Genomic DNA, 20,893 nt, shown 5'->3' with positions numbered 1-20,893 from the left:
AGTTATCTGAAACAATGTGAAAGAATCACAGAACAAAATATAGAGTAAGACAAGCAAGCCCAACAGACTGCGTATAGTTTGATGTAATTTTTATAAAGCCCCCAAACAGTATTAAAATTGTTTATATTTTGGGCCCATGTGTACATGCTAAAACTATTTTTGCGGGGAGTGGGGATACCAGGGATTAAACTCAGGGGCACTCAACTATTAAGCTATAGCCCCAGTCCTATTTTGCATTTTATTTAGAGACAGGGTCTCACAGAGTTGTTTAGTGCCTTGCCATTGCTGAGGCTGGCTTTGAAGTTACAATCCTCCTGTCTTAGCCTCCCAAGATGCTGGGATTACAGGTGTTTACCACCGTGCCCAGCTCTAAAACTATTTTTTAAAAGAATGGTAAATATAAAATTCAAAATAGGAGTGATCTCAGTAAACGGGAGGATTCAGGAGAATGGGAAATAAACTCATATATGGAAGATATAGACCAATTCTTAGAATGGATATTAGATTCACAGTTTTTATTATGACATGTGAAAACATGTTTTATATGTATCCAATATTATATTTAATATAATATTTAATATGAGGATGTATTAACGAAAGAATACATGATGTGATCTCTCTGTTTAAAATAGTTGTCCCTGGGTTGGGCTGTAGCTCCATGGCAGAATGCTTGCCTAGCATGTGTGAGGGACTGGGTTCAATCCTTAGCACTACATAAAAATATATAAAATAATAAAATAATTATTTAAAAAAAATAGCTATCCTGTATGGGCACAGTGGTACACACCTATAATCCCAGCAACTCAAGAGGCTGAGGCAGGAGGGTTGCAAGTTCTAAGCCAGCTTTAGCAACTTAGACTCTTAAGCAATTTAGCAAGACCCGGTTTCAAAACAAAAACAACCACCACCAAAAAGGGCTAGGGATATAGATCAACAGTAAAGTGCTTCTGGGTACCCACCAAAAACATAGCTATCCCAATTTTATTTTTCTCAGTACCAGTTAATTATGTCATATCCCAATTTTATTTTCCATTTTTCCCAGCACAAGTTATTTCAATCCCCTCCCCTCCTCCCTCTCTCCCTCTCTCCCCTCCCCACCCTCTCCAGGGTCTCACTAAGCTGCTTAGGGCCTCACTAAGTTGCTGATACTGACTTTGAATTTACAACCCTCCTGTCTCAGCCTCCCAAGTCACTGGGATTACAGGTGTGCACCACCATGTCCAATCTGTTGTTTTTTTTTTTTGAGACAGGATCTTGATAAATTGTCCAGGTTGGCCTGGGACTTGGAATCCTCCTGCCTCAGCCTCCAGAGTTGCTGGGCTTACAGATATGCACCACCACACCCACAAAGGTTATTTCTTTATACTTCTGTTATCTTAAAACAACTATCTATCCATCTATTTAAATCCTACTTAATTCCAAGATACAGCTCAAGTTCCAGATCTTTCCAGAAGTCTTCCCTGACAACTCTTGTTCATTTTTCTTTCTTCAGAACATCCATAGCACTTATTTATTTATTTATTTGGTACTGGGGATTGAACTCACAGTGCTCAACCACTGAGCCACATCTCCAGCTCTTTTTTTGTGTTTTATTTTGAAACAGGGTCTCATTGAACCCTGAGAAGGGTTCACTACTTAGGGCCTCGCTAAATTACTGAGCCTGGCTTCGAACTCATGATCCTGCTGCCTCAGCTTCCTAAGGCACTAAGATATAGGTGTGCACCACTGTGCCTGGGTTGTAGCACTTATCAATCTATTATTTCCAAATTAATCAACATTTAATTATGTGTTGTCTTAATTATAATCAGTCAGTGTGTTTTAGTTAGGATCCACAGTTGCAAATAACAGAATCTAGTCTCATTTCTAGTTTAAACAGAAAATATATTTATTAAAGGATCCAGATGTCTCCTAGAATCTATGAGTGTGCAGAAAAAAAGGCTCAGTAGCTATATAGGACTAATACCAAAATTATATTGTTCTGCTATTCTAATGTTGATCTTGTTGATGCCACCATGGGGTGCAAGTAGATCTCCCACTCTCGCTGCTGACACTAGACACTGAACATGACCTCTAACACCTCTTGCCCTACTATTTTTGGATGCTGGTTATTGTATCACAATGAAATGCCAAGCAGTGCCTGCATCTTCATTCCATCTCTCTTCTGACTTGAAATCTCATGCAGTTGAGAGACCAGAGTATACAGTATACATCCGACACATGGAGCCCTGGGAAGGTGAGTTTTTCTCTTTTGTCTCGGGAATGAACTCATAAAATAATGGGCATCCCTAGACATTTTCCATGTGTTCAAAGGTTATCTTACTTTACCAATTTAACTGTAAGCTTATTAACAGAAAAGACACTGTTTTATTACAAAAATAGAATGCTCAGTCAATACCTGTTGATTTTTACTTTAGGCTTTAGTATTCTTCATTAAAATAATACCTTTGGGGTCATTTAGTCTATACCTTGTGTATTACAAAAGACCAGACTCAAAACAATAAAGTGAATTCATCAGGCTTTTAGTTATTAGAGAGCCAATATTGTGGTTTGAAGATAAGTTCTTAGATTCCCAAAGGTATCAGTTTACAGTGACAAAATAAGTCTTATGCTGAGAATTACTTGTGTACATTCTTATGAAAATACTAAGTATCATATGCTTCATATTTTTGCAAATGGTAAATTTGCAAAATTAATGTATTCATTTTTTTCGATCTTGTTATTTATGGTCATTTGCTAGTTGTGCCTGACATCTTTTCATCCCTCTTCCACAGTTGTAGAAATCCTGTGTTCCTACTGGGCATGTGGCCAACAAGAATAAAGACTACATTCCTATCATCCCTTACACCTAGGTGTGACCATGTGATTGATTCCATTCTGGATAATAGGAGTAACCAGAATTGTATGCAGCTTCTGGGAAATGTTCTGAAAATGTGGGGCCATCTCAATCTTTTTTCCTCTTTCCTATTGACCAGAATATAGTTGGAACTTGGCAAATGAGAGCTCTTGGACAGTGCTTGAGACACAAACTTGAGAGAGGAATGATTGCATGGTAAGGAGATAGGGGACTGGATTCTAAAAACATGGAGCCCAATGCTGACTGTGGATTTACTACTTTAAGACTTCTTATATGGGAAAGACAAAATTCGATCTTGTTTATTAGAATTTTAGTTTATTTAGCTTATTTTCTTTTTCTTTCCCTTTTGCTTCCTGTAATTTGCAGTTGAGTTGATCCTAATTTGTAAACTCTGCCTCGTCACCTTGGTTGCTAATGCCACTGCAGACCTGCCTAGGTGATATCATCACAATTTTGATTTGTCACACACAAGTCAGGGGGGCAAGGGTAGCCATATTTTTGAGACAGAGTCCTCAAGTACACAGCAGACCATTATCTCCAGCCAGCTCAGTGTTTACCTAAGTGAGGAGTCCAGATAAAAGCAGCCAATCAAATGATCTTCCTTAAATACAAACAAATCTATCAATATGTTATGCTGATTATCTTTGTAACAAAGTTATAAACTGGTAAAAATCTCAAGCATTAAAGAAGCTATTATAAACAATTTCAAATCACTTTATTTTAATAAAACTGAAAATTGCCACTTTAGTTTCATTGATTCTAATCAAAATCAAAGTTATACCATATGTGGACAATGATGATTTATATTTGTAACTGAAATATTTATGTCTCTGAAAATAGAACCACATGTTTATACTAAAACAACCTCCCACCCAAAACCCCCACAACCCCCCCCCAAAAAACAGCAATCAACAAGACCTGAAGATTTTGCTTTTTTTTTTCCTTCAAGGTACTGTTGCAGGAAACAGACTGATCTGGAAGCAGCAAGCAGCACTCAGAGAGGAGAATCTAAATGTTCTATCATGCCAGCAGGCCCAGAGGAAAACGAAACTCCAAATTCTGAGCCCTGATTCACAGTGTCTACATTTATAGGTTGTTTGGCATCATTTTAGACCCATCCTATCATTGGAGCTTTTTCCTCCTAAAAAAAAAAAAAAGGAAAAAAAAAGCCCTAATTTATGCAACTGGCAGCCTGGTGCAGGGTCTCTAACATACAGTTTGCTTACAGAAACAGGGTAAGAAGAAAGGGCTCTTTTCACAGGCTTCTTTTACATTTCAAGAGTGCAGTCCGGCTCCTAAGGCAGTTATTTACAACCCAAAAGGTAGGGACTCATGGTTAATTATGCTTCCCAGAGAAAGGCTAGGGGGTAGGGAGGACAAAACTGACCCTTTCCCCAGGCATTGGTTTATGACCATACCTTTTTTTTTTTTTTTTTTTTTAACCAGGGATTGAATCCAGTGGCGCTTAACCTCTAAGCCACATCCAAGCCCTTTTAATATATTTTATTAGAGCCAGGGCCTTGATAACATGCTGAGGCTGGGTTTGAAATCATGATCCTCCTGCCTCAGCCCCTGGAGTCACTGGGATAACAGGCGTGTGCCACTGGACCTAACTCATTTTTTAAAAATATATTTTTAGTTGTAGACGGACACAATACCTTTATTTTATTTATTTATCTTTATGTGGTGTTGAGGTTTGAACCCAGTGCTTCACACATGCTAGGCAAGAGCTCCACCACGGAGCTACAGCCCCAGCCCACCATCACAACCAGGTCTGGTTTTGCCATTACAGTGTAACAAAAAAATGGGTCCCTGTCCCCAATGCGATCAATGCCAATTTAATAATGAGGACACCGTTTTGAGAAAAAAAGGAAAAAAGTTTATTGCTTTGTTAGCAAAGGAGAAACACAGAGGACTCCAGTCCCAAAGGTTGTGACTCTCTTGATCAGGAAGTACTGGAGGGTTTTAAAGGAACCTTTCAAGGATTACATTCCAGGTGTGCTATGGTAGGGAATCCTAGGGGTGTCCCAGGGTACCCTAAAGGCATGTTAGGATTCACTTGTTAATTTGGGAGATATTCACTTCCCAGATCCTCTGTAGGCATCTCCTTCTTGTAGTGGGTGGTTCAAGGGCAATTAACTTGGAGAAGAAAAGATAACACTTTCTCCCTAATCTTGTTAGGGATGGGGGAGAGCAGAGAGGAGAGAAAAAAAAAAAAAACTTTTTAAAAAAACTTGGGTCAGGTTGTGGCTCAGTGGTAGAGCGCTTGCCTAGCATGCATGAGGCACTGAATTCCATCCACAGCACCACATTAAAAAACAAAACAAATGAAGGCATTGTGTCCATCTACAACTAAAAAGAAATATTAAAAATAAATAAGCCTTAGAGCAAGCAATAAGGGGTACATTCAGAAGGTGAAAGGGAGCTTTTAGAGCCAGGGCCTTGATAAGTTGCTGAGGCTGGGTTTGTTACAACAGTACTAGGGATTGAACCCAGGATTTGTGGGCTAAACAAACGCTCTACCACTGAGCTATATCCCCAGTCTGAGACTTTTCCCCCCTAGTGATTGAACCCAGGGGCATTTTTTTAAAAATATTTTTTTAGATGTTGATGGACCTTTATTTTATTCATTTATTTATATGTAGTGTTGATAGTCAAACCTAGGGCGTCACACATCCTAGACAAGTGCTCTACCAGCAGCTTGTGGCTACAACTCCAGCCCAAGGGGGGCACTTTTACTACTGAGCTGCATCCCCAGTTATCTAAATTTTATTTTGAAACAGCATCTTGCTAAATTGCCTAAGCTGTCCTCAAACTTGTGATCTTCCTGCCTCAGCTTCCCAAGTAGCTGAGATTACAGGTGTGTGCCACTGTGCTTAGCAAGACTTTTTTTTTTTTTTTTTAATGTGGGATATAATTCATGGTCTTTTGGTTTTAAAAGATTTACCTCACTTCTTTTCTTCCAAACCACATCTTGAAAGCCTATCTAGATTTGTGGTAGACTTGGTTCCCTATTTGCCAGAAAAACTTGCACATTCAGTACTCAATGTTTGATCCTTTGATAGTTTTCATTTTTCTTTTTTAACCCTATTCAGTTTTGTTTTTGATCCCAGGGATTGAACCCAGGGGTGCTTAACCATTGAGCAACAGCCCCAACCCTTTTTATCTATAAAAAAAATTAATTTTTATTTTTTATTTGGTACTAGGGATTTAATCCAAGGTATATAACACTGAGTCTCATCTCCAGTTCTTTTTATTTTGAGACAGGGTTTCAATAAGTTGCTTAGGGCTTCACTAAATTACTGAGTCTGGCCTTGAACTTGCCATCCTCCTGCTCAACCTCCCCAGTTGCTGGGATTAGTTATTGGTGGACACAACATCTATTGTTTGTATGTGGTGCTGAGGATCGAACCCGGGCCGCACGCATGCCAGGCGAGCGCGCTACCGCTTGAGCCACATCCCCAGCCCGGGAATGCTTTCTTATTATCCTTCTTTTCCATCAAATTATAGTTGGATGAACCAAGCATGGTGGTACATGCCTGTAATCCCAGCTATTCAGAGGCTGAGGCAGAAGGATCTCCTGAGCTGGGAGATCCAGCAGAGCAACATAGCCAGATCCCTTCTCAAAACAACACAACCAGAGACAACATCTTTGTTTGTATGTGGTGGTGAGGATCAAACCCGGGCCGCACGCATGCCAGGCGAGTGTGCTACCGCTTGAGCCACATCCCCAGCCCATAGCCACACCATTTTTAGAATGCTTTACTCTTAGGAAATGTCAAGATTTTGTTAAGTAATTATAGACCCATGTAAATAAATGATCACACCTGTAAATAATTGGTATTGCAAAATCCAGATTGTCTTTTTTTCCTTATATGAAGACTAGGGGCTGGGGATGTAGCTTTGTAGTAGGGTGCTGACCCAGGCCCATTTGAGACCCTGGGTTCAAACCCCAGCACTGCAAACAACAAAAAACAGAACTATCTTTTCTTCATCAGTTTCACCAAAAATATTCCTATAGTACAAGTCATTAAAAATTTTTGAGGGGGGCTGGGGATGTGGCTCAAGCGGTGGCGCGCTCACCTGGCATGCGTGCGGCCCGGGTTCGATCCTCAGCACCACATACAAACAAAGATGTTGTGTCCGCCGAAAACTAAAAAATAAATATTAAAAAAAATTCTCTCTCTCTCTCACTCTCTCTTTAAAAAAAAAAAAAATTAAGGGGCTGGAGTTGTGGCTCAGTGGTAGAGCACTTGCCCTGGTTGTGGCTAATGATAGATACTGACTGTTGAAGCCTCACAACTGGAAGCAGGTACTATTTATTAATACTGTAATGAGGAAACTGAAGCACAAAGGTCACCAACCAGAAAATGACAGAACTGAGTTCATACTCTGAGTATACTTTCAGTTCTTGTTTTGTTTTGGGGGGAGTGTATAACTTTTTAACTTCTCATAGTGCTTTCACATTTACTTGATTAAACAAAAAGTGTATAATACAGATTGTTATCTGATAATAAAGAGTGTATTTCTTGCCAGGCATGGTGGCACACGCCTGTAATCCCAGGGGCTAGGAGAGGCTGAGGCAGGATTAGGAGGATTAGGATTTCAAAGCCAGCCTCAGCAATGGGCAAGGCACTTAGCAACTGAGTGAGACCTTGTCTCAAAATAAAATACAAAATAGGGCTGGGAATGTGGCTCAGTGATTGTGTGCCTGAGTTCAATTCCTAGTACAAAAAAAAAAAACAAAACAAAACAAAACAAAACAAAAAAAAACCAGGTGCTAAGCAACTCAGTGAGACCTTGTCTCTAAATAAAATACAAAATAGGAGCTGGTGATATAGCTCACTTGGTAGAGTGCTTACGTGGCATGCACAAGGCCCTGGGTTCAATCTCCAGCACCATAAAAATAAATAAAATACAAAATTGGGCTGGAAATGGGGCTCAGTGGTCAAATACCCTTGAGTTCAATCCCTGGTAACCCCCACCTCCAAAACGAGAAAGTTTTGGGCTGGGGATATAGCTCAGTTGTTAGAATGCTTGCCTTGCACCACAAGGCCATGGTTTCAATCTCCCAGCGCCCCCCCCCCAAAATACAAAATAGGGTTGGAGACCCAGCTCAGTGGTCCCCAGCATCAACAGCAAAGAAAATTGCTGCCTCAGCCATTTAAACTGAAGTTGAGACATTTGTTTCAAACTGATGCTAATTTTGTTAATTTATATTAATTTGCATAGATTTTTATGGAAAAATAAAGCAAAAATGTGCATATACATTTTCATACACAATTTCAGGCACAGAGAACTGGCAATTTTGTCATATTCTCTTCACATTTTGATCCATTCTTTAAATTTTTAATTTCAACATACAGAAAATTAGAGATGGTTGAAAGTGTAGCTCAAAAAACGGGGGCATGCCAGTACCAAAAAAAAAAAAGTACCTAGGATATTCTTGCTAACACTTTATCTTTTAGGTTTGCCAAATCGGGATGGTTAGATAATTTGCTGCAGATATCATTTTTGTTTTTCTTTTCTTTCTTCCTTTTTTTTTTTTTTTTTGGGAGAAATAACTTGAGGCGCTTCACGCTATACCCCCAGCCCATTTTTAAGACAGGGTTTCGCTAAATTACTGAGGTGACTGGAGATCCTCCTGCGTCAGCGTGGCGAGTCGCTGGCATTACAGGCGTGTCCCGAGGCGCCCGGCTAGTTAAGGAAAAAAAAAAAAGTTAACTTACGTTAACAAAGTGCATCTACAAAGTGCTACTCGTGACAATGACAAGTTCCATGCCAGCCTGGGAAACTTAGGCCACTTCAAAGTAAAGAAATAAAAAGGGCTGGCGAAGTAGCCCAGTGGAGGCCCCAGGGCTCAATCCCCGGCACCCAGGAAAAGCCGCACTCACGCTCCAGGCATTCCGCCATCAACTCTGAAAAAACGGCAGTTTCGCAACCAATACTGCTTCCCTCTACCCTTTTTTAACTTCCTCCACAACTCAGTTTTCAACACTTCCAAAGTATAAAGTGTCCAGGGAGTAACAACTATGAACTTTAAGCAAAGGAGGAGAAAGAACCCCTCGGAAGAAGGACCGCAGAAACACGGAAAACTCAAGATTCGGACAGGTGGGGAACGGCTTGGCCGCGTGGCGGGGCGGGGCTTCGTAAAGGCCCCACCCAGGCCCTGCGTGTAGTTGGCGCCAAACTCGGAGAGCTCTTACACGGCGGGTGTGTCGGCGTCTCGCGAGAAGTTCGGTTCACCCGCTGCGTCCAGCGGGGCGCCCACCGCACAGAGGCTGCAGGCGGCGTGAGCTGAAAGAGGGTTCCGCGCGAGTGAAGTTCTTGGTGAGGAGGCTTCTTTCGGAGCTTGACAGGAGCTGGGGAGTCTCAGGGAGCGGGTGAGGAGCTGGAGAACAGGATTTCGGCGGAGCGTGCCTGGAGCGGGGGGGCAGCGGGTCCGGCCTGGACCGGTGGGGGCGGGCACGTTTACCGCGTTGCTGTTCAGGGCTCCCTGCCGCTAAGCCGAGCCTTCTGGCGGGAGCGAGCGTGTTTCCGGGTCCCTCCGCCGCTGTAGATGGCCCTATAAACACAGAGGGCGCCTTGTGGATGTGCAGTGAATGAATCCGGTTGAACCGGGGGAGAGAGGTGAGAGTTGGAGAGGAGGCTGGGAGGGGTGATGTTTTCAGCCGTGGGACCCAGGGGAATTAAAGTCAGACCGAGGGCTTCTTTTCCGACGACTTGGGAACATGGGAAAGTTGGACACGGGAAACGCAAGGGTCTGGGAACGAATTGTGGTTTGGATATTACGTGTGTTAATCTTCAGTCCTCTGAAAGTTTGGGGATCAGAGGAGAAGTTAAGAGTTTGATCAGTGTCTTAAAAAGAGGCAGTTATGCCACCATTATCAAGGCGTGAAAGAAGTGTAGGAAATGTGATCGGCAGCTAAGGAGCATCAGTTTACTGACACTTCTCGCCCTATGCCCCATGCCCGAACACTTCCTTGATGAACTTAATATTTAGTTTGTGCCTTGTCACCAAACTCAGAGCTCCCTGTCAACCTCGAATTTCTGAACCCCACTTCTTTCCAAAGGACTTAATTGAGATAGAGGTAAATATACCTGTTTTATTTATTTTTAAATACTGAGTCTGTGTGTTCCCCAGGGTGACCTGGAATGCTTGGGCTCAGGGATCTTCCTGTCTTAGCGTGCTGGGACTATAGGTGCTTGTCACTTTGCCTGGTTTGTAATTCTTTTCTCTACTTCCTTCACTAACAAAAAATATATATTGAGCACCTGTTGTGTACCAGCAGTAGGGATGCAGTGGGGGAACACAAAGAGCCCTACCTGGCCTAGTATGGTAAACAAACATTAAATAAGCACACAAAACCTAATGTTGAAATAATAATTACTGTGAGACTTGGTATTATCAGTGCTTATTAAAAGAGGATTTAAATTGAGGAAATTGGGATAGATTTTCTGAGGAGGTGGTAATGGAAATCTGAAAGAGATTAGGAGTCAGGGAAGAGCATTTAAGATAGGAAATAGCAATTGCAAAGATCCAAGGCCATGAGGGATATGGCTCTTTCAAGGAACTGAAAGAAGGGGCAAAGAGAGTTATGTAAAGTGGGGCCAAAGAGGTATAAAGAGGCCAGTTTACTTATTACCTTGGGGTTTTTATTCTTAAAACAGTCAGAAGCCATTGAAAAGAAGTCTCAGGTGCTTATTAACTCATCAAGTACAAGTCTCAGGTACTTATTAACTCATCAAGTAGTCGATGTGAAATGATTTTGTTCAAAATCATATTCAGTGGTAGAGTCTAAGTGCCAGTTTCTAACCTAGTCATTTTCCTCATTGTTTTCTTCTCCTTTTTTTTTTTTTTTTTTTCTTTTAATGATGTGTGAGTCTAAAATGTGGCTTACCCATGAACTTGCTTCATCTGGAACTTAACTGTATAGTAGGAATATTATTTTGGATAAATAAGAATAATTTTACTTTTTTTTTTCCCCTAGAGAAAAAAATGTTAGAACCGCAAGAGAATGGCTTAGTTGACCTGCCAGATTATGAACATGTAGAAGATGAAACTTTTCCTTCTTTCCCACCTCCAGCATCTCCACAGAGAGATGGTGAAGGAGCTGAACCTGATGAAGGTCTGTATAGAGTTTCACAAAAGTGTCCATGTTCACTTATCCATCCATCAGCTTATAAATAATAAATTTGTAAGTAAGGCTTAAATTATTTAATGCTGCTTCTTGATATATTTCATCAGGGTCAGAGACCAGAGCACCTGTTCCTGTACCTGTAAAGAGAACAGTTAAAAGGAATATTCCCAAGTTGGATGCTCAGAGGTACGTGTTTTCCATACACATTTATACTTTATAGCTATTGTTTTTTCCTAATGTTATAAGCTTTGGGTTGGGATGAATTGAAAATCAGATTGTTCTATAAACATCTGTTTCCATTTAGTAGAAAATATTTTTTTTTCTATGGTCTTGGTTTGGACTTCACTCTAGGAAACTTGAAATTCAAAATGTTTTTCTATTTACAGATTAATTTCAGAGAGAGGACTTCCTGCCTTAAGGCATGTGTTTGATAAGACAAAATTCAAAGGGAAAGGTCATGAGGTAAGAAAGGTCTTATTTTCCTTTTTGTCTTTTTTTTTTTTTTTTTAATCTTTTATAGTCGTAGAGGGACAGAACGCCTTTATTTTGTTTATTTTTATGTGGTGCTGAGGATCGAACCCAGTGCCTCACGCATGCCAGGCAAGCACTCTGCCACTGAGCTACAGCCCTAGCCCTAGTCTTGTTTTTTAAAATAGCAGTAAACTGTGGGCTCATTATGGTCTTGAGAATCTTTAAATATTTCCATTAATGATAATATCACCTGAAAAGCAGTTGTGATGTAGTGGAAAAGGTACTATTTAAAGAATTAGAAAATATGTCTGTGTAGTCTCATTTTTTGTCACATCATATGTAGATATACATACATATATATATAAAGTCATAGCTTTAGGTAAAATCATTTCTGAGTCTCTAAGCCTGAGTTTAAAGTTATAAATTTAGAGGAAGCTAGGTGTGTAGGAAGCTGTAATCCAGTGACTTGAGAGGTGAAAGCAAGAGGATCACAGGTGTGAGGCCAGCTTGGGCAACTTCGTGAGATCTATCTCAAATTAAAAAAAAAAAAAAAAAAAAAAAAAAGATGAGGTATAGCTTAACGGTAAAGTATCTCTGGGTTCAATACCCATTAGCAAACACAAATACACACACACAGATAGGAGGAATAGAATTTACTTTGTTCTTCAAAGAATGATTTTAAACTTCATGAGGGCAAAGACTCTGCCTGTATTGATCACTTATATGTCCCCAAGATATGAGACAGTGTCTGGTTAATAGATATCAGTAAAGCTTTTGAAAAAATGAAAACATTTAATAACAGATGTACATTGTATAAATGTATGTTTTAAAATTCTCTTATCTTTGAATAATAAAAGACTAGGTAGGTTTTTGGTAGATAATCTTTTTATAGGGCTTTGCAGTTTAAAGTATTTCAAATATGTTCTCTGTTAGTTTTCAATCTATGAAGTGAGTGTTGGTCCCATTATCTAGTCACAGACTTAGAGTTTTAAGTGAGTGACCAATGGCCAATAATTAAAACTGAGCCTAGTATTCATGTTTAATTGCCCAACTAAAATAATATTGACAGTAACATTTAGGTGTGTGGTATGCAGGATTATTTGTAAGGAGAAAGAAACTGGAGGTCGTCAACAACTCAGGCTCTTGTACTACCTGAGGGATAAGGTAGTAATAGTAGTAGTAGTACTAGTACTAGATGAGATAGGATAGTGGTAGATGAAATTTTCAGGTATTAGTGGTGAATTGTACTTTGAATTTATGAAGTCTTGATTATGTTTTATTAAAATAAGTAAGTTTTTATGAAGAATAGGCATTTTGTGTTTTTTCATTGGGCCAGAATGTGCTTTGAGTTTACTTTATTCTGTATTTTGCCCTTAGAAATTTTTACTATTTTCTCACAATTTTGAACACTCCATACTTTTTCTTCTTATATTAACTTGGGACTTAACTGTATTTAGTTCTTTTTTTTTTTTTAACATGTTTTTTGCAATGTTGGGGATTGAATCCAAGACTTTGAGAGCACTAAGCAAATGCTCTACCACAGTTTTTTCTTTTCTTGGTTCCTTTGTGTCTATTGTGACATTGTGAGGTTGTTAATCAGCTACTTCCAACTGGAAAATGATTTTAGGTAATTGAATCTTTAAAATAATTTATACCTTTATTATCAGAAGGGGCGAATGAAAAGAGATTGTGTTCTTAGTATTACATATTTAGTCAGTGATAGAGTTGGTAGTTTTGACATTTGCTTCTAGTCATGGTCAAATAAAAATAGCAACATTTCAGAATTTACATAGTGTCAGGTGCACTGTTTGCTTGTTTGATACCTGAGATTGAACCCCAGTGTGCTTAACCACTGAGCCATATCAGGGTTTTTATTTTATTTCTTTATTTTTTAATTTTTGGTACTAGGGATTGAACCCAAGGGTGCTTGACCACTGAGCCACATACCTAGCCCTTTTATATTTTATTTTGAGACGGGGTCTCTCTAAGTTGCTAAGGCTTCGCTAAGTTGCTGAGACTGGCTTTGAATTTGTGATCCTCGTGCTTCAGCCTCCCGAACCTCTGGGATTACAGGTATGCTCCACCATGCCTGTGGCACATTGTTTTTATTAATCCTTACAATAACCCTGTGAGGTATGTATATTAGTCTCACATGAGGAAATAGGTACAGAGATGTAAATGGCTTTTAAGTGATGGAATTGGAATTTGATTTTATGTAGTCTGATGTAGAACCTGTGCTTTAATCATTCTCCTATTTTAAAATACTGTAGAGTGAAGATTGAATATTTTATAGCAAAACCAGGAATTTATAACTTTACTTTTCATGAGTCAAGTTTATTAAAATTTATTTTTAATTTACATTTTTAAAAAATCTTACTTGGAATTTCAAATATGGAGAGGTATTAATGGTTTGAGAATGTTTAAACTGTTCTTTCTAGTCTCTGTCCTTGGGGTTTTTAAATATATTCCTTACAGTTCTGAATTCTCCATGATTTTTTCTAAGTATATGATTTTGGGATCTGTCAGTGTTTAGTTATTCCTGAAAGTTTTTTTATTATTATTTTTTTTAGATACACTTGATAGTAGAGTGTATTTTGACCTTTTATACATATATGGACTATAACTTATTCCAGTTAGGATTCCTGAGAGATATTTTGACATATTGTATTAAAGCTCATTTTGGGGTTTTACTTTACAATTCTGAAAAGACACACATTATTATCTTGAAAATTTTCTTACTGGTATTTTTTCATCTGGTTTTTAATTTTATTTATTTATGTTTTGTGGGGCTAGGAATTGAGACCAGAGGTGTTCTACCATGGAACTATACCTTCTGCCCTTTTTATTTTTTGAGATAGGATCTCGCTAAGTTTCTGAGGTTGGCCCTGAAATTGTGATCCTCCTATGTCAGCCTTGGAAGTATCTAGGATTGTAAACATGCACCATTATGCCCAACTTCAGCTCCTCTGATTTTTAAAAATATGTATCCAGTGCTCTTTTAGAACTGTAATCCTCCAAGCCCTTAGTAAATATTTTTCTTTGTAAATTTCTTCTAAAAGTTTCCTAATCTTATAAATATGACACCAATGACTTTGGCATTTCTTTTCAGTTCTGAAATCTGCTGACAAGGCCAATGTGAGAATGAGTCTTCTATTTAGCATTTTTATTTTTATGTGCCAGGCTGAAGACTTGAAGACACTAATCAGAAACATGGAGCACTGGGCACATAGGCTATTCCCCAAACTGCAATTTGAGGATTTTATTGACAGAGTTGAATACCTGGGAAATAAAAAGGAAGTGCAGGTAAGTATTGTGATTATTATGAATGTTGATCACAATGCTAAATAGAACAAAGGTAAATGTAGCTGAGGTTAGATTGCTATTTTGGGGTTTTCATTTTGAAATTTGTTGTGGTAGAGAGGAAAAATTAATAGTGTTTATTTGAAGGACAATTCTTTAGAAGCGTAAGAATTGAATAAATGATCATTTCTCTTCCTAACATTTAGATGAAAATGTAAAAATATCTTCTTTATTGTCAGACCTGTTTAAAACGAATTCGACTTGATCTCCCTATTTTACATGAAGATTTTGTTAGCAATGATGGTAAGTATATAGATTTATTTGCTTTATAACAATTTTGCTTTTAGAAATGGATCCAGTTGGGGTAGGTAACAGAGGGCTGTATTCCCAATTTGTATTGTGTATATAATCAGTTGATAGGAACAAGTAAAAATGCATTAGGAAATCTAGAATGCATATGAAATTTTTTTTTTTTCTTTTTTAGGGGAGTGGTACTAGGGATTGAACTCAGGGCCACTGAACTGTTAAGCCACATCCCCAGCCCTATTTTGTATTTTATTTAGAGACAGGTCTGAGTTGCTTAGCACATGCCATTGCTAAGGCTGGCTTTAAACTCATGATCCTCCTGCCTCAGCCTCTCAAGCCACTGGGATTCCAGGCGTGTGCCACCACGCCTGGCTGAAATTTGTTTCTTTTTCTTTTCTTTCTTTTTTTTTTTTTAATATTTTTTAGTTGCTGACAGATCTTTATTTTTTTTCATACGTGGTGCTGAGAATCAAACCCAGTGCCTCACACATACCAGACACGTGCGCCACTACTCAGCCCCAGCCCCAGCCCCTGAAATTTGCTTCTTAAAGATATAGTTGCAGGGCTGCAATTGTGGCTCAGTGGCAGAGTGCTTGCCTAGCATGTGTGAGGCACTGGGTTCAATTTTCAGCACCACATACAAATAAATTTTTTTAAAAATGTGAACTTGTGGGGCTGGGGATGTGGCTCAAGCGGTAGCGCGCTCGCCTGGCATGCATGCGGCCCGGGTTCGATCCTCAGTACCGCATACAAACGAAGATGTTGTGTCCGCCGAAAACTAAAAAATAAATGTTGAAATTCTTTAAAAAAAAAAAAAAAAAAATGTGAACTTGTGAGAATTTGTCTGACCATTAATCCTTTATAGTGTTTGTTAATAAAAATATGTATCAAGATAGAGTGGTCGGGCATGGTGACACATGCCTGTAATACCAGCAGCTCAGGAGGCTGAGGCAGGAGGATCGAAAGTTTAAAACCAGGCTCAGCAACTTAGTGAGGCCCTAAGCAACTTAGTGAGGCCCTGTCTCAAAATTTAAAAAAATTAAAAAGGACTGGGGATGTGGCTCAGTAATTAAGTGCCACTGGATTAGGCAGAATACAGTGATGATGAAAGTTTGCATTTCACTTATAGTGCACATTCTGAATATAGGATTTTAGTAAGACTCATGTGACTGTTCCTGATGTTGATTGCATTTGTTAGTTGTACAGTGCAACCATAGACAGTCACAGACATTAACACAGATGGTTCCTGCCGACAGGATCTGTACAGTTATCAGATTTTCTGTGCGATGGCTCCATACATGTTTTGTAACTTTTAATAGATGTGGGAAATACAAGTTCCATATTGAATCCCCCAAAGTTAATTATAAGTTGCTTTTAAAAGTGAGATGGAGGGGCTGAGGATATAGCTCAGTTGGTATAGTGCTTGCCTCACATACACAAGGCCATGGGTTCCATCCCCAGCACCACAGGAAAAAAAAAAAAAGTGAGAAGGAGTTTGGTGTGATGGTGTACACCTGTAATCCCAGTGACTTGGAAACCTGAGCAGGAGGATTGCAAGTTCAAGGCTAGCCTGGTAAGCTTAGTGAGGCCCTAAGCAATTTAAATCCTGCCTTAAAAAAAAAAAAAAGAAAAAAGGTAGGGCTGGGGATGTGGCTCAAGCGGTAGCGTGCTCGCCTGGTATGTGTGCGGCCTGGGTTCGATCCTCAGCACCACATACAAACAAAGATGTTGTGTCTGCCAAAAACTAAAAAATAAATATTTTTTAAAAAAAGAATTATTATTTAAAAAAAAATAGTAAAATAGGACTGAGAATGTACATCAGTGCTATCTGACCATTTAAAAAAAAAAAAAAGGTAGAGGGGAAGGCTGGGAATGTAACTTAGTGGTAAAGTATCCCTGGGTTCAATTCCCAGTACCCACCACCCTGTTAAAAAAAAGTGAAGGGATGTGATTTAAGTTATCTGGGGTTTTAATTTGGGGGGAGGGCAGGTAGTGGGGATTGAACTCAGGGGCATTCAACTTTTGAGCCACATCCCCAGCCCTATTTTATATTTTATTTAGAGACAGGGTCTCACTGAGTTGCTCAGTGCCTTGCTTTTGCTGAGGCTGGCTTTGAACTCACGATCTTCCTGTCTCGGCCTCCTGAGCTGCTGGGATTACAGACCTGCTAATTGTTTTTTTTGGTTTTGTTTTTATCCCCTTTATATCCTAGTTAAAACAATACACTGCCTCATCAGTGGTTACATTCATATTTTTTCCCCCATACAACATTGTTTATATTAAAGAGATCATTTACTACTAAAGTAGTTTTTCTTTTGTGGCTCATGAAAAATACTTGTTTGGGTATTTCATTATTATTGATTTAGAATCTTCTAAGCTCTGTAAGGTAAAGCATATTAAAACCTCACTGGTGGGGGCTAGGGTTGTGGCTCAGCAGTAGAGTGCTCACCTAGCACATGTGAGGCCCTGGGTTCCATCCTCAGCACCACATAAAAATATATAAACAAAAAATAACTACAACTAAAACTAAATATTAAAAGAAAAAGAATACCTCACTCATAATTGGTTCTAATGCCTGTTTCTTCTCCAGCAGTATTAGTATTCTATTAGTATTTTTTGACAAAGGAATGCATTTTAGTTTCTTGACACATAAATATTTTACCATTCCAGGAAGGAAAAGTGGCTTTTTAACTACAAAGGAAGGAGTTTCCAAAGAGGGTTTTGTGTAAAGGGCTGGATTAAGTATATATCACTAAGTAATTGTAGAGGTTTATTTTCATGTTTTGGGATATTTTCTACTATTTTACCTAATATCATGTCATAATATATATTATAGGACAGGGATGAGATATAAATTCACATTTCAAGTGGGGATATAGTGATTTAAAATTTTCAAGTGGCTTTGTCAGATCTGTTGGAGTTATATCTTTTTTAAATATTTATTATTTGTAGTTGGATACAATAACTTTATTTTATTTATTTATATGTGGTGCTGAGGATCTAACCCAGGGCCTTGCATGTGTGAGGCGGATGCTCTACTGCTGAGCCATAACCCCAGTCCCTGGGGTTATCGTTTTTTAATCCCATAATGTAGATGACGCAGAGAGAAAGTGAATTCTCATCTCTGCCATTTTGTTATGTTTTGCTTGTGTTTCTATTCTACCTGAAGGCATTTTGTTCTTTTTCAGATCTTTTTAAACTACCACTTGTGCATTTTGCTGGTGTTTGGTAAAAACACAATGTCAGTTTACTTGCCTGGGCAATCAGAAGCATCTCCATGTCACATTATGCTGAATTTTGAAAATGAACGAGGGCTTGTTTCTTGCATTTTCAGTTCAGTTCATAGAACAGACTAATTCTGTCATATGGACAAGTGGTAGTTTAGCACTTAAAGTCCTTTCATTTTTGGCTTTTGATGCTGGGGATTGGACCCAGGTCCTTGTGGATGCTGGACAAGCACCCTATCACTGAGCCACATCCTCAGCCTTGGCCCTCATTTTATTTTCAGTTTTTGAGATGGGGTTTCATTATGTTGCCCAGGTTGGCCTCAAACTTGCAATCCTCTTGCCTCAGTCTTCTGAATAACTGGGATTAGAGGTGTAAGCCACTGTGTCCAGCTTCCCAGTCCTCATTTTATTTTTTTTAAAGAGAAAGAGAGAAGATTTTTTAATATTTATTTTTTAGTTTTCGGCGTATTTTAAATATGTTAATAAAATTTAATTTTTTTTGTGGGGGGCAGATACTAGGAATTGAACTTAGGGGTATTTAACCCCTGAGGCCACATCCCAGCCCTATTTTGTATTTTATTTAGAGATAGGGTCTCACTAAGTTGCTTAGTGCTGTGCTTTTGCTGAGTGTGGCTTTGAACTCATGATCTTCCTCCCTCAGCTTCCTGAGCCACTGGGATTACAGGCATGTGCCACTGCGCCTGGCTTAATTTTTCTTAATTATTATTTGCAGTGTTGGGGATTTAACTCAAGACCTTGCGTATGCTAGGCAAGTACTCTACCACTTAATAATATTTTCATTTGACTAAGCATGCACCTTTAAGGTGTTTCATAAAAATTTCTTGGTCAGGTGTGGTGGCACATATCTGTAATTTAAGCAGTTTGGGAGGCTGAGGCAGGAGGTCACAAATTCAAAGTCAACTTCATCAATTTAGTGAGGCCCTAAGCAATTTTACAAGACCCAATTTCAAAATAAAAAGAGCTGGGGATGTTTCTCAGTGGCTAAGTGCCCCTGGGTTCAATTCCTAGTACTCCCCAATAAAAAAAATTTTTTTTCTTTTACTTGTTTGAATCAAACATGTATTTGCAATATTCTCATACCTCATGAATTGTTTCTTCAGATGCAGCCACTTGCCACCATTTTATTATGTTTTGTTTTCTTTTGTTCATACTAGGGGTTGAACCCAGGGGCTACATCCCTCCCCAGCCCTTTTCTATCTTTTATTTTAGCATAGGGTCCAAACTGACCTCAAACTTGGGATCCTTTTGTCTCAGCCTCCTGAGTTACTGGGATCACAGGCATGTATCACTGTGCCCTGACCTATTGCCTCTTCAAGCCACTTTTCAGTTAAAATCTGCATAATCTCTTTTTTTCTAAGGCTTCAGTTGTACTAATTTTTTCTTTTCTACTACAGATGAAGTGGGGGGAAGCAAAGGCCGTGATGTAACTGCTGCCGAATTAGATCCCTTTTTGACAGACTCGTCTGAAAGTGAGAAGTTTGCTTCTGAGTCAAGTAGAAACCTAACAGAAGAGCAACAACAAAGAATTGAGAGAAATAAACAACTGGCCTTGGAAAGAAGGCAGGCAAAGCTACTGAGTAATACTCAGTCCCTAGGAAATGGTAAATTTTATGCTTGGTTTTATGAGCTGCCATTAATATATCATAGGCATGTTGAAAATTTTAACTTCTCTACTATCTACCTAAATAAACTACCTCCTGGAATGGAAAAGTGTGATATTAAGTTTGTGTGTGTGTGTGTGTGTGTGTGTGTGAGAGAGAGAGAGAGAGAGGGAGAGGGAGGAAGAGAGCTATTTGGAAATATTGAAAGAATGAGTTTAAGATGGTTTTCTGGATAGCTCAGTATCTCCTAGGATTCTGAATTGTTCAAAAATATATTCTTCCCTGACTTTTTAAATCATGGACCAATTGAGAATTTTAGAGCCATTTGTTGTAATACAAATAGGTACTAAAATTCTTTTTTTTTTAATATTTATTTTTTAGACACAATACCTTTTATTTATTTATTTTTATGTGGTGCTGAGAATCGAACCCAGGGCCTTGCACATGCTAGGCGGGTGCCCTACCGCTGAGCCACAACCCCAGCCCCACTAAAATTCTTTTTATTGTATTGTGTTCTGTTATGAGGTGCACTTTTGGTGACTGTTCATTTGCTTATCCCTTCCCACTTTACAAACTGCCTTAAGATTTGCTCTTTATTTATTTGGAGCCAGGGATTGAACCCACAGCTTTGTGTATGATAATGTACCTGCTCTACAGTTGAGTTATATATCCTCAGCTCTAAATTTGCTGTTTTTAAAAATGATTATGGGGTTAGATACTATATAAATAAGTATTAAAACTATATTTAAAAAGAATCACAAGTTTTCTCAATTTCTAGAAAAATAATTATATGGTAAGTAAAGACCATATTGTAAAACAAGTTTCACTTAATATTACAACATTCTTAAATATTGTGACTACCAATCATGATATTTTTTCAGCTAAAATGAACTTAGTTTTTATCTTTACCAATGTTTTATTAGTACCATGTGACAAATTACATGAATATTGGGCTGGGACTATAGCTCAGTG

At 38.7% G+C, this 20,893-nt stretch overlaps 1 protein-coding gene and 1 non-coding gene across 9 annotated transcripts in view; both read left to right on the top strand.

Annotated features, from left to right (window-relative positions):
* Positions 1–9,099: 9,099 nt before the first annotated feature.
* Positions 9,100–20,893, top strand: part of Tipin (TIMELESS interacting protein) — a 35,794-nt gene continuing 24,000 nt past the window's right edge. For 5 of the 8 annotated variants that reach the window (XR_013090773.1, XM_076850979.1, XM_076850977.1 and 2 more), the window contains exons 1-7: positions 9,100–9,184; positions 10,846–10,983; positions 11,103–11,181; positions 11,382–11,457; positions 14,647–14,769; positions 15,006–15,069; positions 19,715–19,921. Coding sequence is in view for 7 of the 8 variants with exons in the window: in XM_076850979.1 (XP_076707094.1) it covers positions 10,854–10,983; positions 11,103–11,181; positions 11,382–11,457; positions 14,647–14,769; positions 15,006–15,069; positions 19,715–19,921 (679 nt within the window). In the remaining variant the exon portion in view is untranslated. Of the gene's footprint in view, positions 9,238–9,352; positions 9,485–9,881; positions 9,946–10,845; positions 10,984–11,102; positions 11,182–11,381; positions 11,458–14,646; positions 14,770–15,005; positions 15,070–19,714; positions 19,922–20,893 lie in introns of those variants that run through there. The other 3 variants (XM_076850980.1, XM_076850981.1, XM_076850983.1) reach the window with 3 other exon arrangements.
* On the top strand, positions 16,238–16,373 carry LOC143396166 (small Cajal body-specific RNA 14). The gene has a single exon (XR_013091039.1).

Source organism: Callospermophilus lateralis, chromosome 3 (assembly GCF_048772815.1).
Source record: "Callospermophilus lateralis isolate mCalLat2 chromosome 3, mCalLat2.hap1, whole genome shotgun sequence".
NCBI lineage: Eukaryota > Metazoa > Chordata > Mammalia > Rodentia > Sciuridae > Callospermophilus > Callospermophilus lateralis.
This window is presented reverse-complemented; position numbering and strand designations above follow the sequence as displayed.